The 27,753-nt window shown below is 43.0% G+C and overlaps 1 protein-coding gene across 1 annotated transcript; it reads right to left on the bottom strand.

The window, feature by feature from the left end:
- Positions 1-1,676: 1,676 nt before the first annotated feature.
- On the bottom strand, positions 1,677-24,848 carry COIL (coilin). The gene is given in 8 exon segments (XM_023204569.2): positions 1,677-2,164; positions 5,205-5,293; positions 9,353-9,422; positions 12,624-12,671; positions 12,919-13,005; positions 13,127-14,234; positions 24,578-24,624; positions 24,626-24,848. Coding segments are annotated over 8 exon segments (1,731 nt in total). The 5' UTR covers positions 24,824-24,848; the 3' UTR covers positions 1,677-2,080.
- Positions 24,849-27,753: the final 2,905 nt, after the last annotated feature.

The following is a 27,753-nucleotide window of genomic DNA, read 5'->3' as shown; positions in this document are numbered from 1 at the left end:
AATAATCATCCTATAATATAAAGAGCTGGTGTTTGAGTGCTTTCTCTTTTCCTCATCTAGGAGAGTGCTCTGGACCACTAGTCCAGAAACAATGAGGCAGAGATTGAGTCCTTGGCAAGCATTTCTTGCTCGGCATCTTCATTTTTACCTCCCCTTTTCTCTCTCACTCCTGGGTAAATGACATTGTTCAGAGTTTCCAAGTTTGAGTACAACATGACAATTATATCCCTGACTTCAATCAATAAGAAATACATTTACACTTTACAGGGTGATCCAGTACAGACATGGCTCTATGTCATGAAACAAAAGTTTCATAAAACAGGCTTAGGCTGGGCGTGGTGGCTCACGCCTATAATCCCAGCACTTTGGGAGGCCGAGGTGAATGGATCACCTGAGGTCAGGAGTTTTGAGACCAGCCTGGCCAACACAGTGAAACCCTGTCTCTACTAAAAATACAAAAATCAGCCAGGCATGGTGGCGGACGCCTGCAATCCCTGCTACTGGGGAGGCTGAGGCAGGAGAATCGCTTGAACCTGGAAGGCAAAGGTTGCAGTGAGCCGAAATAGATCATGCCACCACACTCCAGCCTGGGCAAAAGAGTGAGACTTGATCTCAAAACAAAACAAAACAAACAAAAAAAAAACAGCATTGGTGGATGTGACCCACTTTTTGTTTTTCTATTCTATTGTATTTTTATTTTTCAAAATGCTGGTCATGGCCCCCTAAATTGACTTCATAATCTAGGGGACTCTATTCATAGTCTGACAAACACAACAGAGGAAAAAGTGACTCATAAACTGATTATAATCTGATGAAAACACTCCCTGAGGTCAACATTTTCCTTTGGTCAATTGTTTACTAATTATCTTAATTTGTTTTCCAACCCTGGAAGGCAAGTGTGCTACACAGAACCCCAGTGCCAAGATCCCACCATTCACATTACTCTCATCCTTTCGGGAGTAATATTTCTCATTACAAATCAATAAATGCACATTTTGAAACACATTCCTGTCATGCAAAGTAAAACTGGCCAGCATCTCCACTGGCACAGTGGCTCGCAGATCAGACAAACTCCACTGGACCAAACTCTGCAACATCAGACTCATCAGTCAAAGCAAACCTTCTTGTTACAGAAAATTGTAATCTCACGTTATTGTAAAATAAGACAACAATTTGCAATACTCAACATGATGACTCGGTAGAGGTGTTTAGTTCAATACGATTTTATTTAAAAATGTGTACAGCTGAAGGAGGGATCTGATCTTTTGTTAAATGAAACCAATTTTCACAGTATATATTTGGCCATTTTAGCTTTGTAGTGAATAATAACAGAAAAGGAAGTTTCTGTTTAAGATCCTCACTCCAGCACACTCAGCCAGGCGCCTGGCAAGATGACACATTTCCTGGTCTGAAGCTCACAGCCAATCCTCTCACCCAAGTGGAACACCAGTTCTCCTCCAGGCATACACACACACATACATCTTATTTTCACTGCTCTACACAGGGCCCTGAGAATCCTTAATTTTAAAGTTGGGAAAAACATGAAAGGATTCCTTAACTCATTGTCTATGACACATCCAACTACCTTTTAACTCTTAACAATTGCAAGTATAAAATACTTGAAATTTATGAGATGCTCCATTTAATGGAACAACTCAAATGCTAAAAAATTAGATCAAGTAACATGCTTTAATATTTTTAAGTGTTACTTAAAACTTATTGAGACAAGATATGCAGCACATTCTTGGTATTATACACTCCTACCGACGACTGCTACTTGATGGCCAAAAACATTTAAAAAAGAGAAGAAACCATACTGGTATACAACAATGTCTGCAGGGAATGTCATGTTTTACATTTTGTTAGCTGAAATTAAACCTGACAAAAAAAAACCAAAGATCTACAAAACCGACACCCATGTCATTTTAAATGATGAGGTAGATTGTTTCCTATGCAGTAAAGTGAAGATAACAAAAATCCATACAACTTCCAAATCCTCTTTAAAAAAAAAAAAAAAGTTCAGGTTATAGTCACTTTCACAAACAAGACATTCATAAACTCTAAGGTGGAGAGGTCATACTCAGGCAGGTTCTGTACTGGATGTGTTACTTGGAGATTCAATAATCAGTCTTGGGTCAATCAACTCTCTCCAAAATACAGTGATCTGAGGAAAAAGACAAAATCCCCAGTTTAGGCACTTCATTTTGAGGTCATACAGGTTTTAGTAAGTTAAAATTTTTAGCCAAGTAAATTTTCCATCAGTGTAGAATGACTGAAGAATGGGAATAATTTGGGTTCCAATAAACTGAGTTCAATTAGGGTATAGTAACTCTTTAGGCCAGGCGCTGTGGCTCACGCCTATAATCCCAGCACTTTGGAAGGCTGAGGGGGAGAAACGTTTGAGCCCAGGAGTTCAAGATCAGCCTGGGAAACCTAGTGAGATTCCATCTCTATTTTTTTTTTAATTAAAAAAAAAAAAAAAAAAGAGGCCAGGCACGGTGGCTCACGCCTATAATCCTAGCACTTTGGAAGGCCAAGGCAGGTGGATCATCTCAAGTCAGGAGTTCAAGACCAGCCTGGCCAATATGTGTCTCTGCAAAAATACAAAAATTAGCCAGGCGTGGTGACACATGCCTATAGTCCCAGCTACTTGGGAGGCTGAGGCAGGAGAATTGCTTGAACCCAGGAGGCAGAGGTTACAGTGAGCGGAGATCGCGCCACTGCACTCCAGCCTGGGTGACAGAGTGAAACTCTGTGCTGGGAAAATAAATAAATAAATAAGTAAATAAATAAATAAATAAATAAATAACTCATTTACTTAGAATGAAGCTAAATTTTACATTAAACATATTTCATCTTTCGTTGATTAAGAACAGGGATGCAGGGGTTGCGGGAGGGAGTAGCTCCCCCAACTCCTCCATTTGATTTGCCCTGTGGACAGGTGGCTTGGAGACCTTATGGGAACTAGACGTGGTCCAGATGGGTATCACTAGGATGCTGATGTCCTTTTGCACTGCTCTGTCGTTCTTATCCTAAGCTACCTAAAAACAGGAACTATTATAAACATACGTGTGTAGCAAAGACTTGGAACCAACCCAAATGTCCATCAATGATAGACTGGATAAAGAAAATATGGCACATATACACCATGGAATACTATGCAGACATAAAAAAGGGTGAGTCACGTCCTTTGCAGGGACATTCTCAGCAAAGTAACACAGGAACAGAAAACCAAACACCACATGTTCTCAGTCATAAGTGGGAGTTAAACAATGAGAACACACGGACACAGGGAGGGGAACATCACACACCGGGGCCTGTTGGCGGGTGGGGACAAGGGGAGGGATAGCATTAGAAGAAATACCTAATGTAGATGACGGGGATGGGTGCAGCAAACCACCATGGCACACGTATACCTATGTAACAAACCTGCATGTTCTGCATATGTATCCCAGAACTTAAAGTATAATAACAATTAAAAAAAGAAAAAAACAAAACAAAAAATGAACTATTTCACAGCCCACCAAGAGAAAGCAAACGCTAAGGCTTGGTCCTATGAATGAATAATGAGGGCCATCTAGTGTCAAAAACGGTAATTACAGGCTTTTTGCTTTTGAGACAGGGTCTCACCTCTACAGTCCAGGCTGGAATGCAGTGGCATTCAGGACTCACTACAGCTTCGCCCTCCTGGGCTCAAGCAATCCTCCTGCCTTGCCCCCACCACTCCCAAAGGTGGCTGGGACTACAGGCATGTGTCACCACTCCCAGTTAATCTTTGTATTTTTTGTGGAGATGGGGTCTTGCCATGTTGCCCAGGTTAGTCTTGAACTCCTGGACTCAAGGGATCAGCCCACCTCAGCCTCCCAAAGTGCTGTGATTACAGGCATGAACCATGGTTCCCGGCCTAATTACAGGCTTTCTATTCTACTTCAGGCCTCTGTTTAGGGCATAGACAGAAAAGCCTCCAAGGTTTAATTTTCCAATGCAGTTTCCAATTTCAACCAAAAAAAAAAAAATTTATATATATATATATATATATAAAATAAAGAAGTACAGGAGACCAGGCCAAATCTGCTGATCCTACTACAAACACTAAAAACGTGTTTCTGGAATAAATCCCTAAAAGTGTCATCTACCTTAAAGACAAGGTAAAACATACAGTCTGGCTAGGGTTTCTACAAGTTCACACTTCAGAAAAAATGTTTGCAATATTGAAATCTACAGAATAGTATCTATAACATTTCAAGTATAAACACCTTAAAAGAGAGCATTTTCTTAAATCTAACTTCTATTTAATGCCACCATAACCTAATGAGCTAGCCACTGCCAACAACTCTGGTAGGTCTGGCTGCTTAAAAAGGTATAAACCATATACTTCCTAAAATGGCAATTTAAGGATTTAAAGTCAGAGGACGGGATCATCATTTTATATCACTCTTCAAACTGTTGTGCTATTGTAAGTTGGAACTCTCAGGCCAGGCACGGTGGCTCACGCCTGTAATCCCAACACTCTAGAAGGTCTAAGTGGGCAGATCACTTGAGGTCAGCAGTTCAAGACCAGCCTGGCCAACATGGTAAAACCCAGTCTCTACCAAAAATACGAAAATTAGCTGGGCGAGGTGGCAAGCACCTGTAATTCCAGGCACTCCAGAGGCTGAGGCACGAAAACCACTTGAACCTGGGAGGCAGAGGTTGCAGTGAGCCAAGATCATGCCACTGCACTTCAGCCTAAGCCACACAGTGACACTCTCTCAAAAAAATAAAAGTTGGAACTGTGGTAACACTTGGGGGACAGTAGTGACTGCAAGGGAACATAACAGAGGGTTCTGGGAGTGGGTGTTATGTTCTATTTCCTGATCTGGGTCTGGTTACATGGGTATGTTCATGTGAAAATTGTTCAAGCCATGTAATTATATGCGCTTCTCTGAATGCATATGCCAATAAAGTTTCTAAATATGCTACCCTTTCCTGCTGGAATCCTTATATAGCTATAATTTTAAACAACTGTACACTCTTAAAGAAAAGTTTGTTATTTGTGCATCTTGTCACACAGGCTCTATGAGGGCCAAGATGGAGCCCTGATTTGGCACTTAGCACTGGTATTGCCACACCATAGATCCCCCCAGGGCCTGTAGTGCAATGCCACCTTCCAAATCACAGAGAGAACATATGGCCAAGCAATGCAAGAAGAGAAGCACACCTACCTTGCTCTCCTGTGTCACAGCGTACTCCACTACCTCAGTTCCATTTTCATTGTGATAAACCAAATCAAATTTCCCAGGTTCTCTCAAGGCTGAAACAAGAAGATAGGGAGGAAAGAGAGTAAGTTATTTCTCAATAGTTAAAAATGTTCCTCTACAGGGTATTTCTATCATTAAGAAAACAGCCACAAACAAACTGTCAATTAATGTGAAGGCTGGGTATGTACAGGAAAGCACGGGGTGCTCAATACAGGAGGATCCTGAGAAAAAGCCTGGACCGGGGGACTTCTCAGCCATTTATCAGAGAAAATTTTTCCTTCATAAGCTTGATGAACTGTCATTAGTACTACCAGAACTGAATATGGCACCACAACATAATCCCCAAAATTAATTAATTTATGTGTTTCAACAAGGGAAGGTAATAGGAAATGCTGCTCTGTCCTTAGAAATCACATATGCTTCCTACTACTTGGTAACACAGGCAGTCCCTTTTTTTTTTTTTTTTTTTTTTTTTTTTTAAGACAGAGTCTTGCTTTATCGCCCAGGCTGTAGTGTAGTGGTGCAATCTCGGCTCACTACAAACTCTACCTCCTGGGTTCAAGTGATTCTTGTGCCTCAGCCTCTTGAGTAGCTGGGATTACAGTCATAGCATGCACCACTATACCCAGCTAATTTTCATATTTTTAGTTGAGACAGGGTTTCACCATGTTGGCCAGGTTGGTCTCAAACTCCTGGCCTCAAGTGATCTGTCCGTCTCGGTCTCCCAAAGCACTGGGATTACAGGCATGAGCCACCGTACCCGGCCTCAGTCCTTGCTTTCTATGGTAGAATGGGATTGAAAAAATGACTGTACAAGCTGAAACCATGCAAAACAATCTTAATAATCAATAGGAAAAATTATTACTGCCTTATGAGTTTTAAAAAATTTTGCCAAAACATTAAAAACCTTTACTACATAGGGAAATTAAAAATGAGTAAAGTAAAAACACTGTACTTATGAGTACACTGTAATTACATTAGGAACACTGAGAGCTAACTTTCTCTCTTTCTTTCTAGGCGTTTTATTTCTCTGTCAGAAACTTATCAAGGGGAGTTTGAACAGTGCTTGTGCTCTTGCCCTGTAACTTATGATACAGTGCAAGCATCTTCTCTGTGTTTTGTACAACTCCTGTACTCTTTTCTAAGTTTGAAACTGCTGTCTACATTTTATCCTCTGAACTTCTACTGTCATGAAATAGCTCAAAGAATTTGTTTTTTACTTTGTAAAATCTTTGTTTTTGCTGGTGTCACTTTGGGGACATTTTCATCCTTTTTGCCACGACCATTTTCCTCATTTAAGTCAACAAGTTCACCTCACTGGCAGTGTCAACATTTCCACAGTGAGCTCTTTCTTCTACAGACTCTCCTTAAACTCAGTTTGGATGGCACTTTCAGCATCACCACTTTTGTTTCTTTGCTGTGCCTTTATCTTTGTGGGCCTATTCCCTACTTCGATTATAAGTTTTGTAAAATGTCATGCAGTTTTATCAATGAGAGACAAGGAGGCACCACACCTGCATGCTCTGCTCTGTATGTGAACTGAATAACAGATGCACAGTGACCAGTCACTGACGGACTCTGAAAGCACTGAATTGATGGGTCATGGATCGTGACACATATCTGTTATTTACGTTTTATAGTGATATGTGGACTAAAGAGCTACTGGCAGTACTTTATGCACTTACTCACAGTTAACATACGCAATGTCGCTGGGGGACTGGTATTACTTAACTAAACCATGGTAACTGAAATTTATGTATATCAGAACCACCACATCAAGGACAACTGACATTGCTATTAGAGAACAGATAAATCCATTTCTTTCTTTCTTTTTTGTTTTTGAGACAGGGTCTTGCTCAGTCACTCAGGCTAGAGTGCAGTGACGCAATCATGACTCACTGCAGCCTCCACCTCCTGGGCTCAAGTGATCCTCCCACCTCAGCCTCTCAAGTAGGGAGAACTACAAGCATACACCACCACACTCAGCTATGTTTTTTTTTTTTAGAGACAGAGTCTCACTATGCTGCCCAGGCTGGTCTTGAACTCCTGGGCTCAAGTGATCCTCCCACCTTGGCCTCCAAAGCCATTTCTTGATGCCCTAAAGAAGAAAAACTCTAAGTGGATGTTATCACTATTAATCACCTGGCAAGCACTGATCAGGCTGTATGTGCAGAATTTGACAGTGGACAAACTTTTCTGTCCACCATTCTTAAGAAAGGGGATTTCTATAAATGAAACCTCATCAGAAGAAGGGTAGGAAACTAGTATAAGTTATATATAAACATTTACTTAATATCATAAAGGAACTTTGTTGAAAAACTCTTTGGACTGATTTCTGTCAACTGAATCTTTTATTCAATCCCTTATTTAAAAATAAACAGAAGGCAGGTGTGGTGATTCACGCCTCTAATCCTAGCACTTTGGGAGGCTGAGGTGGGTGGATCACGAGGTCAGGAGATCGAGACCATCCTGGCTAACACGGTGAAACCCTGTCTCTACTAAAACTACAAAAAATTAACCAGGCGTGGCGGCAGGCGCCTGTAGTCCCAGCTACTCGGGAGGCTGAGGCAGGAGGATGGTGTGAACCTGGGAGGTGAAGCTCACAGTGAGCCGAGATCGCGCCACTGCACTCCAGCCTGGGTGACAGAGAAGACTCCGTCTCTAAAATAAACAAACAAACAAACAAACAAACAGAAAACAGGCTGGGCATGGTGGCTCACACCTGTAGTCCCAGCACTTTAGGAGGCCAAGGCGAGTGGATTGTTTGAGGCCAAGAATTCAAGACCAGCCTGGCCAAAATGTCAAAATCCATCTCTACTAAAAATATGAAAATTAGCTGGACATGGTGGTGTGTGCCTGTAGTCCCAACTACTCCGCAGGCTGAGGCATGAGAATTGCTTGGACCTGGGAGGCGGAGGCTGCAGTGAACCAAGATTGCACCACCGCACTCCAGCCTGGGCAATAGAGTGAGACTCTGTCAAACACACACACACACACACACACACAGTAAACAATTAATTGCTTTAGGATCTGCTAAAGGAAAAGGGATCTCCCCTGTCCTCTGGCCAGGGACCCCCTATAGTACACTCCAAGTTAAGCTACATATTATAAAAGCGCTCTTATTCCAGGCATTCAGTTCCAGTAACAGGTGGGGTAAATCAGAGATAAAGCCAGTAACTATTTAAAATGATATGTGAAAGTGTATGTATACACACAGTTTAGATATTTTGTTTTGACTTAATATACAAACATATATTCATTTGACAATCTTTTGAAACAGAGCTGAGTAGGTTTTATGAGTTCACTGAATAGAGCTCTTTCTTTTATAAACCATACCGTTGTATTGTCTGCAATTTCCACAATTTACAGTTTTGGTGTTTTTTTTTATTTTTATTTTTCTGAGACTGAGTCTTGCTCTGTCACCCAGGCTAGAGTGCAGTGGTGCGATCTCAGCTCACTGCAACCTCCACCTCCCAGGTTCAAGCCATTCTTCTGCCTCAGCCTTTCCAGTAGGTGGGATTACAGGCACGTGCCATGACGCCTGGCTAATTTTTGTATTTTTAGTAGAGACAGAGTTTCACCACGTTGGCCAGGATGGTCTCAAACTCTTGACCTCAAGTGATCCATCACCTTCGGCCTCCCAAAGTACAGGGATTACAGGCGTGAGCCACCATGCCCAGCCTGGACTTTTTAAAAATAATGCAAGATTGCAAAAATTTGCAAGACAATCTAAGTGCAGAATCTTCCTCAGTTTTTACAAAATTCCTCCCAATCTTTTATAGCTCACGCACCCATCCATAATTTCATAGCATTTATTGAGTCAGCATTCAACTTAGGCTTCCTAGGAATAACTATTTTTATAATCAATTTTCATCAGTTCATATAAACTTTTATGAAATTATATAATTACAGTAATAAGAACTAGCCCAACAGTTTTGGAATATATCCAACATCTCCGATGAGTCCCCAGGGTTACAGTGTGCGGAAAGGAGTGGGGAGCGCCAGTTATATGGAGGCCAAGGAAGAGAACATCTCCTGCGTGTAAAAGCTATTCATAAACCACTGTAGATAGAAAGAGCCTAAATTTTCAAATTCTTTTCTAAAAGACTCACCAGGTAAGGATGAAAGAATTTCTATATCTACTTGCTGGGTCTCTGGATTGTGGCTTAATATTCTTCCTTCCTTTCAAAAATAAAAGTCCAAGTCAAAATCAACATGTAAAACACTGTGAATATACTAAAAATCACTGAATTGTAGACTTTAAAATGGTTAAAATGTTGAATTTTATGTTATGTGAATTTTATCTCAGTTGAAAAATTGAAAAATAAATCCACATATAGAGAAAATAAAAACAAGTAGACTAATAAACCCGTTATGTGAATATACAGAAATATCTTTAGAGGCAAAACAGACACACTTAAATCATAAATGGCAGACACTACCTTAAATAACTCGATGAAAGTAAAGATTACACCAGGGAACCAAAAGTGAGTGAATGCGGGAAAAGGAGGAAAAATCACACCAGGTGGATATATTCAAGTGACCACTGACCATGACAGCATTCATCAGGAGAGACTAGATATATTCTAATGGTGCTGCCTCGGTTCCTGATGCTTTTAGAACCCTTCTAAAATAGTGATCACAACCCCTCAGGAGAAACTAGAAGGCACTTTATCACTGGTAAGATCCCAATTCCCCTTCTCCCAGGTCTCCAGGTGTGGGAGCTGATTTTCTAATGCATCAAGAGGATGCGCTGCCCATGCATGTAGGCGATGGGGAGACACATGGTAGCCTCTGAGGGTACATACTGAGAGGCCAAGCAACCAGTTCCTCCTGACTCTATCTAGAATTTCTGAGCACAGTCAACAGTGTTTTTTAGAACCAGACTCAACAGGGAATCAGGAGCTTGGGAGACTACATTTTTGAGTACAGAATTTAACTAATTTAATTTTTGGAGACAAGGTTAGTGAAAAAAGCAGATGATCAAGCTGGATAACTGCGTTTGAGGTCAAAGCAAAAAAGTAGAACCAATTTTCATTCTTAAAATGATTGTGAAAGCAATTTCAAAAATCTTCAAAAAATTTTGTCACCTAAAGTAGGCAAATCACCTTCCAACATTAATAACTATGATGACTAACACCAATTTAATATGCAATTTTTTTTTAAGAGTCTCGTTTTGTCACCCAGGCTGGAGTACAGTGCAACGATCTCAGCTCACTGCAACCTCCACCTACCGGGTTCAAGTGATTCTTGTGCCTCAGTCTCCTGAGTAGCTGCGGCTACAGGTGCATGCCACCATGCCAGGCTAATTTTTGTATTTTTAGTAGAGATAGGGTTTTGCCATGTTAGCCAGGCTGGTCTCGAACTTCTGACCTCAAGTGATTCGCCTACCTTGGCCTCCCAAAGTGCTGGGATTACAGGCACGAGCCACTGCACCTGGCCATTAATATGCAATTTTTAAAAATCAGTATCATCTAGAATTACAATTTACAGAGGTTGTGGGATGTATCAATACAATATTCATTTCCATTTCCTCATATATCACACAATTAAATTAGTTATCTTTGGTAGGGTGACAAAACACCCTGGTTTGTTCAAGACAGGTCTGTTCATCTTTCCAGCATAACTATTAATAGCACTCCCTTTCACTCACAAGTATCCTCATTTAGGTGATAAATTACACGATCACCTCATCCACAGGAGACACTAAGTGCCTAAGAAGATAAAAACAAAACACCAATGACCTAGAACTAACCCACCAGATCCCTTCATTAACTGATTCTTCCAGCCTGCTTTTGAGGAAAGGTTTTTTTTCCTTTTTTTTTTTTTTTTTTCAGACAGAGTCTCGCTCTGTCATCCAGGCTGAAGTGCAGTGGCGTGATCTCGGCTCACTGCAAGCTCTGCCTCCCGGGGTCATGCCATTCTACTGCTCTCAGCCTCCCGAGTAGCTGGGACTACAGGCTCCCGCCACCATGCCCCGCTAACTTTTTTGTGTGTATTTTTAGTAGAGACAGGGTTTCACTGTGTTGGCCAGGATGGTCTTGATCTCCTGACCTTGTGATCTGCCCACCCGGCCTGCCAAAGTGCTGGGATTACAGGCGTGAGCCAACACACCCAGCCTTGAGGAAAGGTTTTTATAAAGATTTTAAAAGTCTTCCAAGGCATCAATCCAGATTAAATCAAATTCCCTTGTGTTTTATCTATGTTACTATATTAACATTACCAATTATTACCTTAAAAAATGGTCTTATATTCCATATCGTACATCAAAAAAAGAAAGGATGCACTTTAACAAGATGTTCAACAAAATTTTGGTGGGTGAAAAAGAAACATGTAATTCTGTGATCCCACTGAGTTAAGCTTTTATTGAACTATGAAAAACCTCACATGCCAATATAAAGACTCATACAGATATTAAGTAAATTCCATGGATAATATTTATGAATTACCTGTGGTTAACTGATAATGCAAAAGAAATCATACTAGATCATAATAACCAGAAGTAATTCACAAATATGTAAAATAGATTCCCATGATGAAAATAATCAAATCTTCTTGCTGAGAACTGTTTATTATTTTCTTTCAAAGTTTAGAATCATGAGGGAATGAATACCCAAATAAGTTGGTGTGTCTAAACTAACTAGAAAAAGGTAACTAAAAAAATTAAACTGGCTGGGCATGGTGGCTCACACCTGTAATCCCAACACTTTGGGAAGCCAAGATGGGGGGACTGCTTGAGCCCAGGAGTTTGAGACCAACCTGGACAACATAGCAAGATCCCGTCTTTATTTAAAAATAAAAAATTAATATTTTTTTTAAAAAGTAAAAATTAAGCTCATCATTCTCCTACTCGATTCTTCCCAAATATAAGGCAAATAACACTGGGAGACTTCACAGTGATACTATTAAAAAGTTGACATTTCGGGCCGGGCGCGGTGACTCAAGCCTGTAGTCCCAGCACTTTGGGAGGCCGAGATGGGTGGATCACGAGGTCAGGAGATCGAGACCATCCTGGCTAACACGGTGAAACCTCGTCTCTACTAAAAAATACAAAAAACTAGCTGGGCAAGGTGGCAGGCGCCTGTAGTCCCAGCTACTTGGGAGGCCGAGGCAGGAGAATGGCATAAACCCAGGAGGCGGAGCTTGCAGTGAACTGAGAACCGGCCACTGCACTCCAGCCTGGGTGACAGAGCGAGACTCCGTCTCAACAAAAAAAACAAAACAAAACAAAAAAGTTGACATTTCGATAATGTTTTCATTTTCTACTTTCTGGCATTTTTATTTAGTAAAAAAACAAATCTGTATTATCCATACAAGTAGTATTAAATATGACTTTAGTTTTATTAATATACTGACAACTTACTTTTAAATAAACATCCTTACCTTGTAGTCAGAGACATCAGGAGAGTAACTGGATGTTAGTTCCAAAAGCTAAAAAAAGAAGAAAAAACCCACAAATACATAAGCCCTCTTATCCCCTCACATTCCCACAGCTCCTCCATCATGCCATGCTGGGGTGTCCACCCCCACCAGTCTGGGAGCCCTACCAGGAACCCATGACAACACTGTGGTTCCAGTGGGAAGGGCTTTTACAAACACTTTAAACCTGATTTGTTAAGTAAGTTTATTTGGAAGGGGAATGAACCTTTTTTGCTGTGACCGTTGTTTTGAAATATACCTTAAATGCAATCTTTTCTCCAACTTGAGGGGCAGCTGCTAATAGTGGTAACAGACTATAGTCCTTCTTCTGTGTCTCTACTGGATTCTGAAAAACAGTGTTAATCATGTGACATCATTATTGGTGAGAAAATGTGAACCCATGACATGAACTCTACACACATTCTAAGGGGAAAGGGAGGAGGTAACTTACAAAAAATAATACTTACCTGGATAATAGTAGATGAATTTGTTACCACGTCATTTAGTTGCTGTTGCCTCTGGTTGTCAGTGCTTCTATTTACAACACAGGAAACAGGATGCCCTCGTCCTCGACCTCTCCCCCGCATGCCCCGTCCCCTGGCTCCCTTCCAAGAAAAAAGGTTCTCTCCTCTACCCCATCCTCTTCCTAAACTAGCGGGGAGAGACACACTGGGAGAAGGACCAGGAGCCTGGCCGCCACCGTTTGAGCCAGAACGCCTCCATCCAGCAGCACCTGCACTCTGTGATGATGGCCCTGGGCCTGGACAACCTCTTCCTGCAAAAAGGCCTACTGTCTTTAAGAAACCCGCAGCACACTCCGGGGTGCTCGATGACATCAAGCATTGGTCATCTGACTCTGAACTAGAGTCTGAACTAGAAGATGTTGTTCCAGAGGTCTTGCCCTTGCTGGGGGTAAAGCTAAAGCCAGGTTTTGTAGCCAGTTTGTCTGCAGTTGTATTTTTGCTAGAGGGTTCTTCCTTTGATAACTCAGTTGGTAATTTCTCTGAGGAATTTCTGGCTTCCAAAGTGACTCTGCTGGTACCATCACTGATAGATTCATCACAAGACTCAGACTCCGAGGAGGAACTGGGACTCTCTTTTGAGCAAACGCTGACACTAGCTTTCCTTTTGGCTTTAACAAAGCTGTTTCTAGCAGAACCTTTTGGAGAACTACATCTCTGATCGGTCCAGTCTTTTACTGCCTGTACTTTAGGAAACTTGGGATTCTTGGCCTTTTTTTTATATTCACATTTCTCCTTTTTCTTTGGTGATTTTCTTTTGGTCTCTTCATTATCATCACCCACTATGACACAGGCTGCTTTATTTTTTCTCTTGTTTTTTTTGCTGACAGTCTGATCTGTGACAGCTTTTGGTTCCAGATCCAAGACCTTCTCATTATTGTTATTGTTCTCTTGCCTCTTCCAATGCTTCTTTGAATATTTGTAATCTGATTCAGTTTCTTCATCCTCCTCTAACTGAAATGCCCGCTTCTTTGCTTTTCTAAGAGATAAATTAGTGTCACCATTACTGATGACTACAGAATTCTCAGCAACTCCTCTCTCTTCTAATTTAACTCTGTCAACAGAACAAGAGAGAAAGCTAGAGTGAGCAATTTGTAAACACATCTCCAGGACATAGTTATATACTGAGATGACTCTACAAAATGTAACTACCATCAGTCAATGAAAAAATGTCATATCAATTAAAGACAAAAGACTCTTTCTGGCAAAATGGCCCATACAGCATTACTCACAGTCAACTTTCAAATGACTAGTTTTATTTATTGAATAGCTACTGCATCCCAAACATTTTTTATACGTTTTTCTCTAATCTAAACACCAACACAAAGTAGGTATTTTTAATTTTACAGATCGCAAAATTACAGCTCAGACAAGTACTTGCCCCAAATCTAGAGCTGATAAGTAGCAGAAAGGCAATTCAAACTTCAGTTTGTCTAACTTCAAACTCACAATCTTTCTAAGATATGCATGTCACCTACCCTAAAAGGTGATAATGCTGATTATCCATTTTGTTTCAGAATGTGGGCTGCTTTCTTTAACAATATTTTACTCGTTTTAATTTAGGTGAATACTAAACAATTTATGTTCTCTGGGGTATTGACAGCCATCTGTACAATTCCATGACACTCTGTGAAGCTTAATTTTATGTATCAATTTGTCTGGGCTATTGGGTGTCCAGATATCTGGTTAAAACGACACTGGCTCTTTCCACACCATCACACTGGTGCACACGCATGTCCTGGCTGATGCTCTCAAGGGCATCAACAAAGCTGAAAAGCAAGGTAAATGCCAGGTTCTTATTAGGCTGAGCTCCAAAGTAATTGTCCAGTTTCCTTTTTTCTTTTAGTTTTTTTATTTTTATTTTTATTTTTTTTTTTGAGACAGAGTCCCAACTCTCTCACCCAGGCCAAAGTGCACTGGTGCATTTCTCAGTTCACTACAACCTCTCCCTGCCAGGTTCAAGAGATTCTCGTGCCTCAGCCTCCCAAATAGCTGGAATTATAGGCACCCACCACTATGCCTCACTAATTTTTGTATTTTTAGTAGAGATGGGGTTTTGCCATGTTGGCCGGGCTGATCTTGAACTCCTGGCCTCAAGTGCCCAAGTGATCCACCTGCCTTGGCCTCCCAAAGTGCTGAGATTACAGGCATGAGACATCGTGCCCAGCCCCATCATCCAGCTTCCAACTATAATGATGAAGCATGGTTACACTGGCAAGTCTGAAATCACTGGTGATCACAGAGCTGGGAAAATTGTTGTAAACCTCATAGGCAGGCTAAACAAGTATGGAGTAATCAGCCCCAGATTTGATGTGCAACTCAAAGATCTAGAAAAATGGCAGAATAATCTGCTCCCATCCCACCAGTTTGGTTTCACTGTACTGACACCCTTGGCTGGCATCACAGACCATGAAGAAGCAAGACAAAAACACACAGGAGGAAAAATTCTGAGATTCTTTTTATAAGGATGTAATACATATTTACAAATATATTGCCTCAGTGGGCAAAAACAATCATGCTGGGAGTATGTGCAAGGCTGTTTCTGGATGAGATTAACATTTAAATTGCTAGACTGAGAAAAGTACATTGCTGTCTCCAATGTGGGTGGGGCTCATCCAACCTGCTGAAGGCCTGAATAGAACACAAAGACTGAGTAAGGGAGAATTCACTTCTCTGCCTGACTCTTTAAGCTGGGACATCGGTCTTCTCCTGCCTTCAAACTCGAACTTGAACTAGAAATATACCATTGGCTCTCCTTGGTCTATAGCTTACCAACTAAACTTAGGACTTCTCAGCCTCCACAATCCTATAAGCCAATTCCTTACAATAAATCCCATGTCTGTGAGTGAGTATTTGTGTGTGTGTGTTTCTTACTGGTTACGTTTCTCTGAATAACCCTACTTCATCCAAAATGTCACTATAGGAAAGCAACTTCATTCCTCTATCAACTGGCAACAGTTAATCCCAGAATGTGCGGTCTGATAATGATGGAAGTCTTGAGAGTGTCCTCGATGTTAAGCAAATAGTAAGCATTCAAAAGTGCCTGTGCGCCAGGCACGGTGGTTCATGCCTGAAATCCCAAAACTTCGGGAGGCTAAGGTGGGAGGGTCGCTTGAGCCCAGGAGTTTAAGACCAGCCTGGGCCACATAGGGAGACCCTGGCTCTACAAAATACAAGCATTAGGCTGGGCGCAGTGGCTCACGCCTGTAATCCCAGCACTTTGGGAGGTTGAGGCGGGCGGATCACGAGGTCAGGAGATCGAGACCATCCTGGCTAATACAGTGAAACCCTGTCTCTACTAAAAATACAAAAAATTAGCTGGGGCATAGTGGTGGGCGCCTGTAGTCCCAGCTACTTGGGAGGCTGAGGCAGGAGAATGGCGTGAACCCGGGAGGCGGAGCTTGCAGTGAGCCGAGATCGTGCCACTGCACTCCAGCCTGGGCGACAGAGCAAGCTCGCAAACAAACAAACAATAGGCAGGCAGGCTGGCGCATGCCTGTGGTCCCAGCTACCTGGGGGGCTGAGGTGGGAGGATCACTAGGGCCCAGGAGGTCGAGGCTGCAGTGAGCTGTAATTGCGCCACTGCTGAAAACACAGATTATACTTACAAGGCATTTACATCCAGCTATATATTTCATCAAGTTTTTTTAGTGACCAGGGAAAGACGTAGACAATCATATTTGAAAATGAAAGGCCGGGCGCGGTGGCTCAAGCCTGTAATCCCAGCACTTCGGGAGGCCAAGAGGGGCGGATCACGAGGTTAGGAGATCGAGACCATCCTGGCGAACATGGTGAAACCCCGTCTCTACTAAAAAATACAAAAAACTAGCCGGGCGAGGTGGCAGGCAGAGCTGAGATCCGGCCACTGCACTCCAGCCTGGGCGACAGAGCGAGACTCCGTCTCAAAAAAAAAAAAAAAAAAAAAAAAAAAGAAAATGAAGAACAACTGGTGAATGATAGGAGTGTATGTTACAAGCATTCTTTAAATTTTTTAAGGCATAGTAATCCTGTGGATTTACCTCAGTGCGGTAGTTGAAAAAAATCCTCAATTATTTGTCAGAAAACATAACTATACAGACACACAAATCAAGATAAAATAAAATAAGAGTTACTGACATCAGCAGTAGGATAAAGAGAGAAATAAAATGCTAAGTGACTAGGGATTTTAAATTACAAAAACACATTCCCCTCTGTTCCCAGCTGGGGACCCTGGCATCTAATAGCAAGGAAATAATTCTTAATCTGGCAAGTCAGTTTGGTATCCTATGAATCTAAGAACTACCATGGAAGCCCTACAATATCAGATGTTTTTCTTGACATCTCTGATAAATTTGTTTTTACTTGTAGCAATGATCTAAGCTTCAATTCTGAGATGACCAAATAGGACCAAACTTTCTGTCAAATTCTGAAAATGGTTGCAAGACACTGTTCAGTCACTGTGGTTTATTAAGGGCCTGGAAAACAGCACATGTAACATCCAGTTGATGAGAACCCCTTCCTTTCCTGGGAGCTGGCAACATCCTCACACCTTCCAAAGCAGCTCTTAGCATCGTCTCACCCATTCTTAAGACCATGCATTGGCCGGGCGCGGTGGCTCACGCCTGTAATCCCAGCACTTTGGGAGGCTGAGGCGGGCAGATCACGAGGTCAAGAGATTGACACCAGCCTGGCCAACATGGTGAAACCCCATCTCTACTAAAAATACAAAAATTAGCTGGGCGTGGTGGCACGCGCCTGTAGTCCCAGCTACTCGGGAGGCTGAGGCAGGAGAATCGCTTGAATCCGGGAGGCAGAGGTTGCAGTGAGCCAAGATCATGCCACTGCACTCCAGCCTGGCAACAGAGAGAGACTCCATCTAAAAAAAAAGACCATGCCTCTACAGTTATTTAGCTTGAAGGTATGACCTGTGATTGCTGCAGCCCCACTTCCTACTGTTCCCCAAGAGAATGACTTCGGTTTTTAAAATATTAAGATTATAATCAGGTGTCATGGTACATGCCTATAATCCCAGCTACTCAGGCGGCAGAGGGAAGATCACGTGAACCCAGGAGTCCAAAACTAGCCTGGGCAACACAGTGAGCCTCATCTGGGAAGAAAAAAAAAGAAAGAAAGAAAGAAAATATTAAGATTGAGAGGCAAAATACCATCCAGGGAAAAAGAAATGGTTCTCCTGGGTCTGCTTAGTTACCATTCCTGTCAGGTGCACCTTCCCTGGCAATATTCTCTATTTCTTTACCTGGATCACAAAAAATAGAGTATCCTTTTACAAACAGAAGTGCATGCAGTTGTCCTTTCACAAGTAGAAGTGAATTACCTAGGTCACTAGTGACGAAAGAGAGTTGATTCCAAGAAACTTTAAAAACAGATCCTCACTTTTCTTTTTTCGAGATGGAATTTTGCTCTGTCGCTCAGGCCAGAGTGCAGCAGCACAATGTGGGCTCACTGCAACCTCCTCCCCTTGTGTTCAAGCAATTCTCCTGCCTCAGCCTCCCAAGTAGCTGGGATTACAGGCGCCCGCCACCACGCCCTGCTAACTTTTTGTATTTTTAGTAGAGATGGGGTTTTGCCACATTTGTCAGGCTGGTCTCGAACTCCTGACCTCAGCTGATTCACCCGCCTCGGCCTCCCAAAGTGTTAGCACTACAGGCGTGAGCCACCGTGCCTGGCCATCCCCACTTTTCATTCTAACTCTCTGCACAGCAAACCGGGTGGTATTATCAAAATGTAAGTCCACCCTTAAAATCTACAATTGGGCTTCTAGGATTCTGTTATGCAGAAAAACTGATATGCCCATCTGTCAAACCTGATACCCCCCCCTACGCATTGCCTGCCTAGGCCAAAGTGAATGCCTGGGTTCAAATGCTATTTCTGCCACTGTAACTTTTTAAAAAATCACTACCTCAGCCTTTCTCATCTATAAAAATGAGGACAATGACAATAATTATAGTACTCAGTGAATTATTATAGACAGCATGCCTGACTCAGAACAAGTGATATCCAAATGTTAGCTCTAATTTTTATTAACACAATGAATGTTGTTAGTCCTATGATGGGTAAGTTGGTGAATTTTTAAAAGTTGTACAAGTCTGTACAACTTTTCTGGAAGCTAATTTGACTGTACTTACCAGTTTTTATATGTACCTTCTCTTAGACCAATGAGTGTCTCTTCTAAGAATAAATCCAACTGAATCATTTTCCCAGTACACAAAAATATACAAGAATATTCACGAAAGCACTATGTAGCAAACAGAAAAGAATGATGTACCTCACATACTTTATATACTGAGACAGCCCATGATAGGTGAAAAAGCAAGGTGCAGAACAGTATGTTATGATATTTGTATTTTAAAAGTACAAGTACATATGGTTGCACATGTATAGAAATCTGGCAAGATATGCCCCATACCCCAAACTTAACAAGGATACTTCTGGAGAGTGAGGTGTGGGAAAAAGTATATTATAAGAGAAGTAGGAAACTTTTTACCTTTGATTATCCAAGGAGCCACTAACTACAGCAATGTGAAATGAGAACTCATCTCTAATATTTTGTTTTGTTTGAGATGGGGTCTTGCACTGCTGCCGAGTCTGGAGTGCAGAGACACAATCATGGCTCACTGCAGCGTCAACTTCTGAGGCTCAAGTGATCCTCCCACCCCAGCCTCCCAAGTAGCTAAGACTATAGGTATCCATCACTGAGCCCGGCTTTATTTTTGTTTTGTTTTTTTTTGAGGGGGGCGGGGTTGGTAGAACAAGGGTCTCCCTATGTTGCCCAGGCTGGTCTCAAACTCCTGGACTCAAGTGATCCTCCCACCTCAATCTCCCAAAGTGCTGGTATCACAGGCATAAGCCAACATGCCTGGCCCATTTCTAATATTTAATCAATGTGTTTTTGTTTTGGTTTTTTCGAGATAAGTTCTCACTGTCGCCCAGGCTGCAGTGCAGTGGCACCATGTCAGCTCACTGAAGCCTTTACTTCCCAGGCTTAAACAATCCTCCCACCTCAGCCCCCTAAGCAGCTGGGACTACAGGCATGTGCCACCATGCCTGGCTAATTTTGTTGTATTTTTCTGTAGAGATGGGGTTTCACCATGTTGCCCAGGCTGGACTTAAACTCCTGAGCTCAGACAATCTGCCTGCCTCGGCCTCCCAAAGTGCTGGATTATAGGCATGAGCCATGGTGCCCAGCCTTAATTAAGTATTAACTGCCAGAGTTAAAAGGGTCAGAGAGGACAGAATGCACTGTTTCCTTACAGAACTGACTCTTCAAAAGAGAATTCTCAGGCCGGGTGCACGGTTCAGGCCTGTAGCCCCAACACTTTGGGAGGCTGAGGCGGGAGGACTGGTTGAGCCCAGGAGTTTGAGACCAGCCTGGGCAACTTAGTGAGCCCTCTCTACTAAAATTAAAAAACTGTACTGGTAGTCCCAGCTACTCAGAAGGCTGAGGCAGGAGGAGCCCTTGAGCTCAGGAGTTCCAGGCTGTATGAGCCAAGGTTGTGCTACTGCACTCCAGCCTGGGCAATGGAGTGAGACCCTGTCTCAAAAAATAAGGGAATCTCTCTGAATCTACTGTAATTCTGAGGCCTGCATGATTAAAAAATAATAATAATTTAAAAAATTAAAAACCGACAGACACAGTCGCTCACCCCTGTAATCCCAGCACTTTGGGAAGCTGAGGAGGGCAAATCACTTGAGGTCACAAGTTCAAGACCAGCCTGGCCAACACGGTGAAACCCCATCTCTACTAAAAATACAAAAAAAATTAGCCTGGCACAATGGCAGGCGCCTGTAAGCCCAGCTACTTGGGAGGCTGAGGCAGGAGAATCACTTGAACCCAGGAGGCGGAGGTTGCAGTGAGCCAAGATTGTGCCACTACACTCCAGCCCAGGCAACAGAGTGAGATTCCATCTCAAGATAGATAGATAGATAGATAGATAGATAGATAGATAGATAGATAGATAGATAGATAGATAGATAGATAGATAAAACAAAACAAAAATAAAAAACCAAATCTGCCAACACCCTGATCTTGGACTTGTAGTCTCCAAAAGAGTAAGAAATAAATTTCCATTTTTTAAGCCACCCAGTCTGTGGTATTTTGTAATAGCAGCCCCAGCAAACTAATGCAGGGGGCTCCAAGGCAATAGGAGCACCTCCTCCTCCTCCCAGGAGAGTTAGAGGCCACCTTTAGGAACTCACTGTCAGAAACGTGGGGGCAGATGAAGCCAGATTCCTGGGGTTTAAGAGAATGGGCTACGAGGAAACAGCAGTGGAATACAAGTGTGTGGTACATCTAAAGCCTCAAAGGCTGTTCCTCAGGATTCCCACAACCTGGTTCCACTTTTCCTCGTTAGACTTCTCAGTACTGCCAATGATCCCAACAGAATGCTTTGGCTGGTCAGACTCATCTTTTTATCAAGTCCAGCCAGCTTTTGTCTCTACAGCTGTGCTTTGATCATCCAATATTTCCCACCCATTCTTCAAGGTACTGCTCAATTCCCTAACCATTTTGTTCCATGCTGATCTCCCTTTTCTCAACCAGCTTCTGCACTTACCAGTATAACTTGGTCTAACTATTCAGTCTAATTGCCCGTATCACAGAAGGTAATATACAAAAGCATGAAACTCATTATTGGGGTCCCAGTCCAACGATATTGGGTACTTTGAGAACAGAGACTATGTTTTCTTCTATAGCTCTGAAGAAAAGTGAATCTGTTAGGGAAAAACAATGATTGCGGGCATAAGACAACAAAAATAAAGATGAATTTTCCAGATTCATCTTTTTCTATAATCTGCCCATTTGCACTGAAGCCACTACAGAGGTATTTTTTGCCACATGCAGCTGTGCATTCGAAGTATTTAGGAAGGATTTGCCTGTCATCGTGTTGTAATTATTACTTATAACAATTTTCATGGTTTGTTTTTGTCATTGTTAACTTCATTATGAAGAATGTAATGCCCAGATGATTCATTAAAGTATAATTCTAGTTAGCTAGCACAAGTTATTAACTTATTAGGCAAGGGACAGTTCAGAAAGTAATCTTAATAGGATGGGACACAATCCTTAGAATTGTAATATTTAAATAATCTTTCAATTGCAGAGAGAATAGAGACCTATTTCACAGTCAATAAAAAGGGGGGAAAAAACTCTTTGAAATTCGGATTATTTCAAATTGTCATTTGAAACAGTTGAACATTATGCAATAAATCATCACCAACATCCTGATTTGAAGATGCAGTTATTGTTCCAAATTAAATTCCTTGATGTTCTGAAGAAATCTTACAGAATCTGATATGCTCAAGGGTAAGGAATATTCAACAACAAAGGGCAGCAAGAGAAAATAGCCTGGCTCACAACTCTGGAATTAATTCACTGTAACTGAAGCTTAAAGGGGGTGGAGGGAAGGAAGGCTGGCACAGTGGCTCACGCTTGTAATCCCACTGCTTTGGGAGGCTGAGAAGAGAGGACAGCTTGAGCCCAGGGATTCGAGATCAGCCTGGGTAACATGGCAAAATCCTGTCTCTACAACAAATACAAAAACTAGCCAGGCGTGGTTGCCTGGCCTTAAGTCCCAACTACTTAGGAGGCTGAGGTGGGAGGATTGCCTGTGCCCAGGAGGTCGAGGCTACAGCAAGCTATGACCGCACCACTGCACTCCAGCCTGGGCATGGGAAACCCAGTCTCTTTGTTTATAAGAGAAAAGAAGGCCGGGCGCGGTGGCTCAAGCCTGTAATCCCAGCACTTTGGGAGGCCGAGATGGGCGGATCACGAGGTCAGGAGATCGAGACCATCCTGGCTAACACGGTGAAACCCCATCTCTACTAAAAATACAAAAAACTAGCCGGGCGAGGTGGCGGCGCCTGTAGTCCCAGCTACTCGGGAGGCTGAGGCAGGAGAATGGCGTGAACCCGGGAGGCGGAGCTTGCAGTGAGCTGAGATCCGGCCACTGCACTCCAGCCTGGGTGACAGAGCGACACTCCGTCTCAAAAAAAAAAAAGAGAAAAGAAAAAAAAAAAAAAGCCTGAATAAATCTGTCCAAGACATGCATCCAAACTGGTGATACCATCATCTGACTGTGGCAACTCAACCACATTTCAGCAATTCATACTACAATTGCTCCTGGATACTCACCTCATTATCATTTTTTTAACTTCTAAAATCACATTTAAGATTATTTTGTGGTTCCCAATTTACAGCCCAAAAGGACTCAAGACACTTATTTGAGAAAACCCCAAAATGTCTGGGTGAGACACAGAATGATACGCCACCCAGAAGTCTCAGGGGACACCGGGCACACGAGAACTAAGGCTGGACAACAGCATGTTATGAAGAAAACGCGACGATTCCCCTTTGTCAGCTTGGGTCTCCTGCACCTGACCGTGAAGGCCGCCAAGGGTAAGGCCAGGTCTCCCGCACCATGGACACGGAACACAGTCCCACAGTGCCTAGCTAAGTGTGGATGTGTTAAATCAAGGCTGAAAGAAACCCTGGCCCTGCCCTTAGGCATCAGGGTTTTTCCAAGTTTCATTCTCCTGTCATAGAAGCATCCCGGGAAGGTTGCTGGTTACAATGCAGATTCCGGCCAGGCGCAGAGGCTCACGCCTGTTAATTCCAGCACTTTGGAAAGCCGGGAGGATCACTTAAGGTCTGGAGTTCAAGACCAGCCTGGCCAACATGGTGAAACCTGTCTCTATTAAAAATACAACAACAACAACAAAATTAGCCGGGCATAGTGGTGAACGCCTGTAATCCCAGCTACTCGGGAGGCTGAGGTGGGAGGATCAACTGAATCCGGGAGGTGGAGGTTGCAATGAGCTGAGATCGTGCCACTGCACTTCAGCCTGGGTAACAGAACGAGACTCAGTCTCAAAAATAAAAATAATAGGGGCAGGGTGGGGTGGCTCACGCCTATAATCCCAGCACTTTGAGAGGCTGAGGCTGGCGGATCACCTGAGGTCAGGAGCTCGAGACCACCTAGACCACTGTGGAGAAACTCCATCTCTTCTAAAAATACAAAAATTAGCCTCGTGTGGTGGCAGACGCCTGTAGTCCCAGCTACTCGGGAGGCTGAGGCAGGAAAACTGCTTGAACCCGGGAGGCGGCGGTTGCAGTAAACCGAGATCGCGCCACTGTACTCCAGCCTGGGCGACAAAGCAGGACTCTGTCTCAAATGAATAAACAATAAAATGCGGATTCCTGAGCCCCAAAGTTGACTACATCAATCAGTATCTCCCGGGTTAGCGAACGTGCATTTTTACAGTCCCACCCCTCAAACCCTCATCCCCTCCCCCATTCCCCATCCCCTCCACAACCAGGTCTAGCGGCCTCAAGCCCGGGCGTGCGCAGGCGCGTCCCCCTCCCGCCGCCCACCCGGCCGTCCGGCTCCCTGCGCAGCTTACCTGAGGCAGTCGTTGTCTCTCACCAGGCGCGCGCTCTCGGCGGGGGGGCAGGAGCCCCCCCTCCAGGTAGAGGCCTAGGAGGGCCCCAGAACTGAAGCCGAAGCGCTGGCGGATGAGACTAATGAGATCTGTGACGACTCGGCATCTGTTCAAGTCGACCAGAAGCCAGAAGGCCGTACACTGCGGGGTAGCTGGCGGCGGGTAATCAAATTGAAGCCGTAGCCTAACAGTCTCGGAAGCTGCCATCTTGCTCGGTGCTCAACGGAAGCCGAGAGATACCACGGGGCTACCGAGAGGCGTGCTCGGGCGGCCCGCCGCCCGGAGCCTTTGGCGTGTGCCACCTAGTGGTGGAACGTGGCTACTACAGGCTGCGTCTAGGCATGAACTCGGAGCGTGGTTGATTTTTTTTCATTCAATTTTGTTCACGGCAGCGCTGAGAAAGGGAATAAGTGAATGCCTTTATTACATTTCTACTGGGCGCTATGTAGGGTCTCCTAATTAAGGCAAGTCTCTGGATAAATAACATTTCTCCTCAGCAGTGGTTTTCTAAGATATTTGCTCATCGACGTAAAAGATTTTTATAAAACAATCGTAACAACACATTTCGCTGACAAAATTTTTCATCATGAGTTGAAAAAGATGTAAGTCCTAGTGTGTTCTCAATGTTGAAATTTTGAAATAAAACTGGTAATCATTCTTCCAAATGTATCCAGTGGAATATAAATACCTTGGCCTTTTAATACCCACCACCAAAGAAAAATGTCCTTGCATTTCTCACCAGATAAGTAAATCAGAATTTACATTATTTCTTATATTTTTTGAACTAGAATTTACATTTCTCCACATACTATATATTTACTCTTTAATTTTCATGACAAAAGTTAGGAATTATGAACTATTATCCTCATTTAGAGGATTTAAAAAAAACAAGGTTCAGAGAGTTTAAGAAGTAACTAGAGGCCAGGAGCAGTGGCTGACGACTGTAATCCCAGCACTTTGAGAGGCCAAGGTGGGCAGATCACTTGAGACCAGGAGTTTGAGACCACCCTGGCCAAAATGGTGAAACCCCAACTCTACTGAAAATATAAAAATTAGCGGAGTTTGGTGGCATGTGCCTATAATTCCAGCTACTCGGGAGACTGAGGCAGTAGAATCGCTTGAACCCAAGAGGTGGAGGTTGCAGTGAGTCAAGATCGTGCCACTGCACTCCAACCTGGGCAACAGAGCAAGATTCTGTCTTAAAAAAAAAAAAAAGTAACTTCCCCAAGTTCACTAGACTAGTTGTAGATATCAGGGAGTCAGTAAATGAAACAAAATTTCTTAATGGAAAGTAGGGTTTTTTGGATTTTTTTTTTTTTTAGAGTCTCACTCTGTCACCCAGGCTGGAGTGCAGTGGTGCAATCTCTGCTTCCCGGGTTCAAGTAACTTCCCACTTCAGCCTCCCTAGTAGCTGGAACCACAGGCATCAGCCACCATGCCCAGTTAATTTTTGTAATTTTTGTAGAGATGGGGTTTTTCCATGGTGGCCAGGCTGGTCTTGAATTCCTGAATTCAAGCAATCTGCCTGCCTTGGCCTACCAAAGTGGTGGGGTTACAGGCGTGAGCCACCACCTCTGACCAAAAGCAAGTTTATTAGAGAATTAAAGGAATAAAAGCATGGCTACTCCATAGACAGAGCAGCAAGCCCATACTATAAGTATACTCAGTCAAGTATACTTATAGTTACTTCTTGATTGTATGCTAAATAAGGGATGGATTATTCATGAGTTTTCTGTATCCCGATGAAATGGGCAGGGACTTCCCTCAGAACTGTGGGTTCCTCCCCTTTTAGACCATACAGGATAACTTCCGGGCATTTCCAGCCGGGTGCGGCGGCTCACCCCTGTAATCCCAGTTTCTTCACATCCTGACTACCATTTGGCATTGTCAGTATTTTTTAGTCATTCTGGTAGATGTGTTGTGGTATCTTGTGGTTTTATTTCTTTGTTTGTTTGTTTTGAGCCTGGGTCTCATTCTGTCTCGAATGCTGAAGTGCAGTGGCGTGATCACAAGGCTTACTGCCACCTTCACCTCTGAAGCGCAAATGAACCTCCCACTTCATCCTCCTGAGTTGCTGGGACTACAGGCATGCACTGCCATGCCCTGCTAATTTTTGTAATCTTTGTAGAGACGGAGTTTTGCCACGTTGCCCAGGCTGGTCTCAAACTCTTGGGCTCAAGCTATCCTCCCACCTCAGCCTCCCAAAGTGTTGGGATTACAGGCATGAGCCACCATGCCCAGCTTCTCGTGGTTTTAATTTGTATTTTCCTAATGGCTAATAATGTTGAACATTTTTTCCTGTGTTTATGTGCTTTCTTCAGTGAAATTCTCTTCAAGTCTTTTACACCTGCTCTAACTGGATTGTTGAATTTTGAGAGTTCTTTATATATCCTAACTGAGGTAGAAAAATAGGGTCTGGAGGCAGGGAACACAAGGCCGATTCACACTTCAGCTGTGACAGGAAATATCCTCTCCATTTACAAAGGACATACGAGGAGTAAATGACTTTGTAACTTACCTCATCCTCTCTATTTACATAGGACATACACCAAGAAACCAATGGAAACCTCTGGAGGGTATTTAAGCCACCCAAAATTCTGTAACAGGGCCCTTGAGCCCCTATGCTCGGGCCCACTCCCACCCTGTGGAGCACACTATTGTTTTCAATAAATCTCTGCTTTTGTTGCTTCATTCTTTCCTTGCTTTGTTTGTGCGTTTTGTCCACTTCTCTGTTCAAGATGCCAAGAACCTGGACACCGTCCGCCAGTAACAGTAATTTGTCAGATATGTGGGTTGTGGATATTTTCTTCGACTCTGGAGCTTTTTTTTTTTTCCTTTCGCTCTCTTAATAGGGCCTATCACAGGCCAAAAGTCCAGTCGATCAATTTCTTCTTCATTGCTACCTCTGCCTCCCGGGTTCAAGCGATTCTCGTGCCTCAGCCTCCCAGGTAGCTGGGGACTACAGGCACCTGCCACCATGCCTAGCTGATTTTTGCATTTTTAGTAGAGATAACGTTTTACCACGTTGGCCAGACTGGTATTGAACTCTTGACCTCAGGTGATCTGCCCACCTCGGCCTCCCAAAGAGCTGGGATTACAGGCGGAAGCCTCTGTGCCCAGCCTGTTTGTTTGTTTTT

This window comes from Piliocolobus tephrosceles, chromosome 16 (genome assembly GCF_002776525.5).
Source record: "Piliocolobus tephrosceles isolate RC106 chromosome 16, ASM277652v3, whole genome shotgun sequence".
NCBI classification, from domain to species: Eukaryota; Metazoa; Chordata; class Mammalia; order Primates; family Cercopithecidae; genus Piliocolobus; species Piliocolobus tephrosceles.
This window is presented reverse-complemented; position numbering and strand designations above follow the sequence as displayed.